This window comes from Juglans microcarpa x Juglans regia, chromosome 7D (assembly GCF_004785595.1).
Source record: "Juglans microcarpa x Juglans regia isolate MS1-56 chromosome 7D, Jm3101_v1.0, whole genome shotgun sequence".
NCBI lineage: Eukaryota > Viridiplantae > Streptophyta > Magnoliopsida > Fagales > Juglandaceae > Juglans > Juglans microcarpa x Juglans regia.
This window is the reverse complement of record NC_054606.1, coordinates 7,913,481-7,924,546: the sequence shown is the minus strand read 5'-3', so window position 1 is coordinate 7,924,546 and position 11,066 is coordinate 7,913,481. Positions and strand designations below refer to the sequence as shown.

Sequence of the window (11,066 nt, the reverse complement as noted above, 5' to 3'; positions counted from 1 at the left end):
GACGGAGAGAGAGAGAGAGAGAGGAGTTATTAATTTGGGATGAAATTATTAGGAATGTGTAAAGGGTAAGAGCAAGATGAGGAGGGGGTTGAGATTTCGAAGAAGGAGAGATCATGGAAGACAACTAAGGTATAGATCATACGACGAAGAGAGAAGGAAAATGAAAACACTAACATGGCTATGCTGATTGCAAGCTGTTTACACCATCCGCTTGCAACTATCATTTTTCTATTTATTTAACCTCTTTGAATTACAGATAACATGCCAAAATCACCCCAAAACAAAAACAGGCTGAATATATATAATATTAAGAGAAGATTACGTCAAATATTTAATTAAATTAAATAAAATATAAAATTAAAGATTAAATTAAGGATTTGTATTATAATATAATGTACAATTACTATTTATCTTTTAGATTAAAAGAAATTAATTAATTATATTATATTCTTAATCAACATAAACTACAATTGAAAAATTTTAAAACTATAAATATAAATGTTAAGAGTTGAATAGCTGAGATGCCTTTTACAAATGGACAAAAAGTAAAATATTGAATTTGTAATTGAAGAATGTTATACATTAATCACTATTCACTCTCATATCTCACACTTATAATTTTTTTATAGAATGAGGATACTATTTTATAAAATGTAAGAATATTTTTTATAGAATACTTTAAATGTGAGGTGGTGAATAGTGACTGATTAGAAAAAATTTTCTAATTTTCTTTGCAATTAACCCGAGTTAAAAGAGGGAATTTTCTTTAGATTCAAGGTTTGACAAGGTGAGTCAAACCTTGAATCCAAACTTGTTTATTTAGCAGACAACGGCCGGCTGCGACGAGAACGCTTACACCATGATCACCTACCACCACGACCAGATATTTCTTCCCTTTTTTAATGCTCAACTTGACTAACCATAGGGCACTAATGATCACTATATAAACACACTTGGAAAGGTAAGAAAATTGTATTTGATCGTACCAGTACTTTTGTTGGTATTTTTGGGGATCCTCATATATAGCAGAGAAAGAAATGGCTCAAAATCTCAGTGGAAGATGGTCTCTTCAGGGAACGACCGCTCTTGTCACTGGTGGATCCAAAGGAATCGGGTTCTTTTTCCCTCTCTGATCTCTCGATACCTTCTCTTTCCAAAATACCCAAAATGAAAAAATCTCAACATGATTCTGTCCTGTCTAGTTTATCTTGAACACAAATTTTCTTTTCAAGGCTGTTCTCATTCCAGGAAAAGATCTTTGCTTTATGCAGCAGTACACAAAACCCTGTTTTTATGTAATTGTTGATAACAATAGTTTAATTCCCTACGTGTTGTGATCCATTAGGTATGCTATCGTGGAGGAACTGGCAGCGCTAGGAGCGTCTGTGCATACATGCTCTAGAAATGAAGCCGAGCTTAACGAATGCTTGCGCGAGTGGGAGAAGAAGGGTTTCCGAGTCACCGGCTCGGTGTGTGACCTTGTGTCTCGACCCCAACGAGAGGAGCTCATGAAAACCGTTTCTCATCACTTTGAAGGCAAACTCAATATCCTTGTGAGTCTCCCCCCTTTTTAGTGTTGCTCGTCTAGATCACAGAGTTTTAATTGCAAAGCGTAAGAATTTGATAAAATAGAGTAAAATTATCAGAACAATGAACTATATTCTGTCTCGATCAAATATCTAAGAGATAATTTATAAAGGTGTAGATGGCGGCTTTTCTTTCTTTTTATTTTATTTTTATTTTTAAGATCAACGAGAGAAAATGGGTGGGGAGAAGTGGGTAGTATTAAATATTACTTAAAAAAAAAAAATTATTGTATCAAATATTAAATTTAGTATTATGGGCCTTACACCCATTGAAAACTATAAAAATTATTTAAAATTTTATTTAATGAAATAGTTTTTATTTAAAAAAAAAACACCTCATTTTTATTTTTTGGGACCATACATGATAAGGTGGGGGCTTAAGTAATGACTTAAATCGCCTTACCAGCCGATCCTAAATTAGTGATAAGATAAGATAAAATAGTTTAATGTTTCTGGTGGATGATCTATAAAAAGAAAAAATTATTTGTGATCAATTATTTGTAACGAGTATAACCATTTACTACGAGAATAGTAGTCGTAAGGTTTGATGAGTTGAAAGTTCATTCTTCAACTGAATCTCCCTAATTTCGGATTTGTGAGAAAAAAAGGCTTTAAGGGCTTGCCATGTGTCGTAGGAGGAGGTGAGACCAACAATCTCACTCATACATCTTCAGACAAGGAGGAGAAAATCAGACTGAGGATATGTCGATCAATATGTTTCCGTGTCGTGTGAGCAGGATTTAAAACCATTTGACCATCTTTGTATAAAGTGGGGTTATTATGCCGCTCTACTTTTACTGCTGGGCGTATCGTCCAGTAGTTTTTTTTTTCTATATTTTTTAATACATTTAAAATTTTTTAAAAATAAAAAAAATATATCAATACACTTAAAATCACTTCCTTAATCACTAAGTAAAAAAAAAAAAAAAAATTAACCAGTAGTCAAATAGAGCGATCAACTTGGGACGGTATAGTAGACTTTCTCTTGTACAAAATGGTAGATGGTGGTACAGTGATGGAGCCAACTAAGATTCCTTTTAGATTTTTGTTCTCATAAAAAGATTTTATTACAACTAAGCTAGCTTTTTCTTGGGGCGGTTCTGTCCTCCTGACTGTTTTTTTGTTTTGTTTAATTAGGTAAACAATGTGGGAACCAACATAAAGAAACCAACCGTAGAGACGACAGCTGAGGATTTCTCATTCATTGTCACAACAAACCTCGAATCTTCTTACCACATGTGCCAACTTGCACATCCTCTGCTGAAAGCATCAGGTGGTGGAAGCATTGTTTTCATTTCTTCTGTTGGAGGACATGTGTCTATAAGCACTGGATCTGTTTATGAAGCAAGCAAAGGTATTTTATCATTATTTTTATTGGCAATTGGGTGTTCGGGATGAAGTCCTGACTAATCTCGGGGTGCAGAAGAAAGTTTAAGCTGCGATCACAAGGATTATTAAGTGTACTTGGAATTGTGTTGATTTGTGCAGGAGCTGTAAACCAACTTACAAAAAGTTTGGCATGCGAGTGGGCAAGAGATAATATCAGGAGCAATTGCGTTGCACCTTGGGCCACCAGAACTCCTTTAGTTGAAAATGTAAACATTCTTTTCTATTGTTTTCTGAATTTGGGACCAGTTGCATCTTTAATCATTGAATTCCTTAACATGATCGAATTACCAATCTTTAAAATTAATTTGAAATGCTTAACGTTTTGAGAGACTTTTTATACAAACTTAAAATGTGTTACATCAGTTAGTATGTCTGACGCGATAGTAAGATAAGACGAGATGAGTTCGTAGAAAACTTAAGAGTTAGGACAACCACTAATTAAATTATAAATTCTCATATAGTTCTTAAATATGGTGATTAAATAAATCCTTGACATTAGTACTTGTAATGAGCATTGCAGGATCTTAAAGGAAAACTTTTGGAACTAGTAAATTTCCGGACTCCTCTTGGACGACCTGGAGAGCCAGAGGAGGTGTCATCCTTGGTAGCTTTTCTCTGCCTGCCAGCAGCGTCTTACATAACTGGGCAGATCATTTACTTGGATGGAGGGATGACTGTGAATGGATTCTCCTTATAATAGTGAAGAGCCTGAGGCCCAATTCCCTACTCAATTATATATGTAGGAACTGAATAAAACATTTCCATATTCAAGTTGCTCGAACTAGTATGTTTGTGTCTAGTTTCAGTTTTTATGTAAGTTTGGTTCTGCCATTTTTTGTAACTTTCAAGTTTTTATCTGTAACTGGTATTTTTCCATCAAAAGTGAGATCTACTAAACGACATCATCCTCCTTAATAAAAGAAAAAACAAAGAAAAGTTGTTTATAATGTGTTTGGTTGTGGGGTTGCTGGTTTCTTGTCTAACGTTGTATGATCCCATCCTTCTTGTATCAAAATGTCCGTGACTTTCCCATAATCCCATCGGTTTAAATTTGGTTGGTTCTAATGAAAGCCTCTCGATAGGATATTATGGCTAATAATGTGTTTCCGGGTTCAACACATTGTTATTCTAATGGTTTGTGTCCAAGTAGATATCCATGACTTTGATTAGGCTTGCAACCTGAGCAACCCGGGCTATGTTTGGGATCGACCTGAGCCAGCATGCTTCCTACGACCCGACCCGACCCGACCCGAGTCGGGTCAACCCGTTTTTTTTCTCAAAGTTTGAAGCAACCATTCGTGGTTGTCAAACTGATCCTCTTCAACTCCAACCTGCTCGAAAAGCATCACACTTCAACTCCAACCCACTCGAAAGCAAAACATCCATAGCCAAAATACACCTCCCATGTGTCCAAAACCTTTCTAATAACAACGATGGTTTGGTTTCTGTGGTGCAGTGATCTCTAGTTGTTGATCTGACAAGTCTGAAAGTCTAAAATTTGTATGCTCGATTTTACTTCCTCGAGCTTCAAAAGCAATCGGCGGAAGGTAATCTTGGACCCTTGGTTGTCTTGATTGCTTGTGGAGTCGGGACTTTGCTCCTGATTGGTGTGGGTTGGTTTTAGGGCTATGCAGAAAAGAAGATGAATAAGATGAATAAGACGAAGAAGAATTGTGTGAAAGAAAAGAAATAATTGGATCGTTTTGACATTTAGCAGGTTTAACCCGCAAACTAGTTCAAACCGTGCTTTTTGGGCGAGTTAAGTCAGATCTATCGGGCGGGTTTGGTTCTACACTTTTCTGCATAGCCCTGACTTTGACCCCAATAATTTTAACAAGTATCATAATGATAACAAAATGTTACAATAATATGAGTAATATAAAAATTAGAGAATCTAGCAATAGTTTTCTTAACAAAATATATGAATTGTAGACTTTAACCACACTACTCAATGACTCAGGGAGTATTAAAAAAATTATTTTATCTAAATGATTTTAATTAATTAAGAATATTATAAGATTTAAATTATATTAAAAACTCTAATTATTTATATGATTTTATTCTCTTAAAAATATTTAACAAAACTCTATTTTTTTATTTAATGATAAAAGATTAGTATTTTATAAATTAAAATTGAATTTATATTTTAATTATCTATTTTAAGTTTGTTTATTTTTAATATTTTAACCTCTATTGTTAGATTAATTTCGAAGATTCAAGATAAAGGATTAAGATTTAAAATTTCAAATCTTAATTTTTTCAATCACTATTTATTACTGTTAACTTTTAACGTGAATAATGATTTTTGAATAGTAATCACTATTTATTATTAACTTTTAACACAAACAGTAATTACTGTTTAATACTATTACTTTTATGGTGAATAATAATCACTCTTTATTACACTTTAACGTGAACAATAATTAGTGTTCGTTACAGTTTACGTTATAGCCATTTTAATAAAGTTAAAATATTCGGTTGCAGGGTTTGGACGATGCTCCAATCATTGGTCAACAGCTAGGCATATGTATTATTAGAGATAAGAATGCCAGTAAGACAGATGGGGACCCGACATATGCTGTCTTCTGCATGAATTATGTACTGCGACATGGCGCCTTTCAGTTCATTAACGAAGAAAACGTGCATGCTCTTTCAATCTCAATAATTTCTCTTTTGAATGGATCTTAAAGGGTGGAATAGTTTTCCTTTAGAGAGTTATGTAAATCGAATCTTTTGAGTTCGAAATTCTACATTCATACTGATGTTAGAATCAACAGACTGGAAAATTTTCACATAATTAACTTACGGCCTGGTACTGCTAATAAGATCAATGTAATACATGATTTAGGCCTATTTTAAGTGTGAAAGAATAACTTATTATTATTTATTATTTTTTACATATTTTTTTATTACTATTTATTACTATTTAATATTCTATCATTATTTTTTTTATTATTTTTTTACTACTATTCATAAAATATCTCAAAATATCTCACTATCCAAACACAATCATCTCACTTTCATTCAAGTAATTGCATACAAAACCACTTAAAAATTAAACTAAGTCATATTAACAAAAAATCTCACGTTACATAACTTTCGCGTAATTTCTTTTGTAAATCCGTAGACTTCATTATAAAAAATATATATATTTTTTTAATGAAATCCACTTGTTTTTTAAAAAAATTACACAATTTAAAATTTATCTAGCATTAATACTCTATAAATTATATATATATATATATATATCTACAAGTATTAAAGCCACAGTGAGCCACACAATTGAGAGAGAGAGAGAGAGAGAGATGGGGAGGGCAGGAGTGGATAGCAGTACTAGTACTGAAAGTAGATGGAGTCTTGAGGGAACTACGGCTCTTGTCACGGGCGGAACAAAAGGAATTGGGTTCGCTCTCTCGCTCTTTCCCTTTAATTTCTCTCTTTAAACCTCTTTGTCTTAATATAAACATATTTCTTCTGTTTGTGTGATTTTGCTAGGATCGATTATATATATATATATATATATATATAGATCGGCTTTGTTCGAGTTTTCTTTGATCTGTTCACTAGTGAAAAAAAATCATACATATGAAGTATTCAACTTACATATTTAGTTTGATCTTCTATCAGCTGCCTAGCTAGCATGCTATATCGAGTTTTCTTATGCCCATGTTTCATTGATGCGTTTAGAACTTTAAGACCGTCTCCTTCACATGGAAGTACATGCACTGCATATTTCTTGTTCATAACTTCCATTCGTTTTGTTAACTTTTAACTTTAATCCGATGGAAGTCACGATCTCAATAATAGATGTGCAAATAACTTATTTCCATTCGAAAGTTTGGTGTTGTTTCTGTCTGCGACAGAATACGCCATCTCTGAAAACATCAAGATTCCTTAGGTTACTAAGAATATCTAAGATATTTTTAAAATAATTTACTACTATTTATTATTTTATACTTATTTTTTTATTATTATTCATTATTTTTAATTATTATTTAATATTTTATTATTATTTTTCTTTTTTTTATTACTATTCACAATTCTTCTAAATAATTCTTAACATCTCACTCTCTAAACTTAGCCTATACGCGAATTAAATCTAGTGATTTTTCTGTCGGAGATAAAGTTCTTTTATCAAACTAAAGTTTCGTTTGTTTTCAGATAACATCTCATCTAATCATTATAATTTTTTTAACTTTTAATATAAAATAAAATAAATAATTTAATTTTTTTAAATTTTAAAATAAAAATAATATAAAAAATATATTCTAATAATATTTTATTAACTTTTTAATTTTAATTTCATTTTAACTCTAAAAATAAATATATCCTAAAAGGCGATGAGAAGCTAGAAATAAAGTTCTCTTTTTAATAATATTCATTGAAGTTTGAACCCAAAAGCAAGGAACGATGCATGTGACATCCTAAGCGCGTGTCTGTGCAAAGAGTAATATTATACGTATATATATCCTACAACACATTTTTAATAATATTATAAAATAAAAATATTTTTATAAAATAATATTATTTTTATAAAATATTTTATAAAAATACATTTCATTTAAAAATAATTATATAAAATATTATAAAAACAGTTATATAAATCATTTTCCATATAAAAAATGCATTATACAAATTTCGAGGAGGTCGTTTGAAAAGAAATGGGATCATATAAAAATTAACTTTCTTTTTAGTAATTAATGGTAAATATAGTCAATGTTCAAGCACCATAAAACTCTTTGAAAAAATGTGAAGCATATCATGGAAAAAATTGATTTTTTCATGTAAATTTTAAATATGTTTTGCCTTGTTCTTTTTTTTTTTTTTGGTTTAAATAGATTGTTCTTTTTTTTTTTTGTTTAAATAGATTGTATAGACTTACACATTTTAAAATTATACAAATATATTTTTTTTCACGATAAGTCTATTTTTTTAAGGTCTCTACACGAACTTAGAGCATTAGTATTGAATTAGCTAAATGTCTTTTCATCTTTAAATTTAACAAATATCATCTATATTTACTTCACATTGAATTAGTTAAATTGTTTTCATTCAAACTATAAGCTACAGTAAATCCATTCTTCTTTTCAAATATAAAAAGAACTATAACAAGTCAAAGTATTTTTTGAGATTATTATATTATAGATATAAGATTTTTATTCATATGAGATTTTACCATCTATATCAATGTTTTGAATACCGTACCAGACGTCGTACTGGTCAAGACACTGGAACGAAATATTTTGATACCGGTACCGTTTCGAGATAGCGTTTCGGGATAACGTTTCGGGATAGTCGATTTATAAATAAATTATATATATATATAAATATATATAAATTATATTCCAAAATAATAGTCTATATATAAATAAATTATATATAAATACATATATATAAAAATTATAAATAGTCTAGTTTGAATTTGGGGTTAAAAAATATGCTTATAGTTTGAAAAAAAAAAAGAAAAAAAAAAAGGCCGAAATCTAGGTCGGTACAGGCCGAAATTGAGGCCAGTACGGCCGGTATTTTGGCCGGTACGAAACGGGTATAGTACCTGTACCAGCCAGACGGTTTGTACGAAAAATTTTAGCCGTACCGGCCGATACGGTACGAAATTTAAAATACTAATCTATATACATATGAGATTATTATATTATAGATTGTTAGATTATGAAAATAAAAATGAATATGATTTGTTGGAGGTTATTGAAGATTATGAAAATAATATAAAAAAATATAAATAATAAAAAATAATAATATTTTATTATTATAGAGAGTGTAATGACTAATTTAATATAGACTTCAAGTTTTGAATGACTAGTTAAAGATGAAAAATCTGTATATTAATCAAAATTTAAAGAATAAGATGGACAATCCAATACTAATGCTCTTAGCATAGTACAAGCCCAATTATAAAAAGTGGTAGTGGATTGAAACTCGTCTGATCGATTTAAATTTTTATAACAATCTGGATTGCACCAGACTTTTTTTTTTATTTTTTAAGTAAGATATGTCTCATTTCATTATAACCTCAAATCATTACAAACCTTGTCATTTACAATTAGCTGATTAATTTCTTGCCATTCTTCAATCCAACAAAACTCTCTCTCATTATGCAAGGCCATCTTAGCTAGACTATGAGCCATTGCATTTCTTTCTTAGTGTATGAAAACCAGAGACCATTGCGGACATGGTAACAACATTCTCTTCAGATCCTCCACCATTTGTCCATTACCCGACTCATCCATCTCATTAGATAGAACAACCTCAATTACTCATTTTGCATCTCTTTCGAAAATTACATCTCGAAACCCCAGCTTCTTGCACAATTCCATTGACCTCCAGAGGGTATGACACTCAGCAATGAAAGGTGATACAACAAACTATTTTTGGGAACACATTGCAGCCATTATATCATTTCTAACTATTATCCCTATCCGTTATTTATGTCTAAAACAACATCAAAATTCACTTTGCATTTGTTGCCTTTAGGTCTTTGCCAGCCTTGACCTCTTCTCACCAATCTACCCTGGTTCCACATTTCGCCCTGCCTCTAGTTTGCCTCATGAAACTCATCTAGTCTGACCACAGCAAATTTCACAAGCTTGCATGCACTAGAAAACTTTTCTTTGAAGATAAATTCATTTCTCTTGCCCCACTTTTCATAATAGTTGCAGATTTTTCCAAACTATCATTTAGAAGCCTTCTACACATATCCAGCCACAAGTGTTCAAAATCAAACACATTCGTCTTCCATTTCCTCACTGGGCTCTCATTATCTGCTCCCAGTCCACCCCTAACTTTTGAGCTACCTAGCATTTCCCAACTCCACCAATGGATTCTAGACTCTTTCTTATTTTGCCTCCACCAGCACCTTGATAGTATGGCATCCAAGTCCATACACAGCTTTTTTGGCAATTTAAAACCACTCATGGAGTAAGTGGGGTTGGCTTGCAAAACAACCTTAATAAGTATTTGCTTTCCAACTCTTGAGAGGAAATTATTTTTCCAATTTTGTATCTTCTGCCACACCCTCTCATTTATACATCTAAAAGCATTATATTTTGCCTTTCCCACTACTCTTGGGAGCCCCAAGTACCTCTCATAGTTATCACACATAACATCTTCTATTTCCCTGTGAATCTTACTCTTTATATCCTTATTGGTGTTTGAGCTAAGCATAATTGAAGTCTTCTGTTTGTTTAGGATTTGTCCTGAGGCTTTCTGGTATCTACATAGGATAGAATGAATTTTCTCCCACTCCTCATGCCTTACTCTACTAAAAATTACACAGTCATCAGCAAACATCAAATGGTTAATTTTTGTTCGCCCTCTAGCCATATCAACTCCATTTATTTCACCCCTCAATTCTGCACTTTTGATCATTAACAAAATCAGCCTTTCTGCACAGATTATTAGTAGGTAAGGAGACAATGGGTCTCCTTGCCTCAAACCACTTGGTGGGTTTATCTTCTTCCCTAGTTTCCCATTTAATAACATCGAATAACTCACTAAACATACACATTCCATGATTAACCTCGTTAGCTTCTCCTCAAAACCAATTCTTCTCAACACGGCTTCTAAAAAAGGCTATTCAACCCTATCGTAGTAGGCCTTGGCCATATCCAGCTTAATAGCCATACTACTGATCTTCCTGACTTGTTTTGACTTCATAGAGAGCAGTAGCTTGTATGCTATCATTATGTTATCAGTGATAAGCCTCCTAGGGATGAAGGCTCTGTGGTTAGCAGAAATGATGCTCTGTAATGCCCCTTTGACCCTGTTTGCTAATACTTTAGAATTAGCTTATAGAGTACATTACAGAGCCTTATGGGTCTATAATCCTTCATTGAGATAAGGGAGTTCACCTGTGGCATTAAAGCCATGTACGTATGATTTAACTGCTAATCCATTTTCCTTCCATTTAGAAACTCTAGAATAGCCTGGCTAGTCTCGCTTCCCACAATTTCCCAGTTATTTTTATAAAAACCCGCACCAAATGCATCACAACCAGGTGACTTGGGAGCTGACATCTCCTTTAGAGCTCTTTCCACTTCCTCCACAGTGAACTCTCTTTCTATCCTTTGATTC

The 11,066-nt window shown here is 32.2% G+C and overlaps 2 protein-coding genes across 5 annotated transcripts in view; both read left to right on the top strand.

Moving 5' to 3' along the window:
* LOC121239122 (tropinone reductase homolog At5g06060-like) overlaps positions 1 to 11,066 on the top strand; it is a 59,332-nt gene continuing 48,266 nt past the window's right edge. For 3 of the 4 annotated variants that reach the window (XM_041136262.1, XM_041136261.1, XM_041136260.1), the window contains exons 1-2: positions 5 to 23; positions 6,267 to 6,378. In XM_041136262.1, coding sequence (XP_040992196.1) covers positions 6,281 to 6,378 — 98 coding nt within the window. In that variant the 5' untranslated portion in view covers positions 5 to 23; positions 6,267 to 6,280. Of the gene's footprint in view, positions 24 to 6,266; positions 6,379 to 11,066 lie in introns of all 4 variants that reach the window. The other variant, XM_041136264.1, reaches the window with a different exon arrangement.
* Positions 855 to 3,922, top strand: LOC121239124 (tropinone reductase homolog At5g06060-like). Its single transcript, XM_041136267.1, has 5 exons — positions 855 to 1,114; positions 1,346 to 1,553; positions 2,724 to 2,940; positions 3,075 to 3,181; positions 3,496 to 3,922. The coding sequence occupies exons 1-5, from the start codon at positions 1,038 to 1,040 to the stop codon at positions 3,670 to 3,672; spliced, it is 786 nt and encodes a 261-aa protein (XP_040992201.1). The 5' UTR covers positions 855 to 1,037; the 3' UTR covers positions 3,673 to 3,922.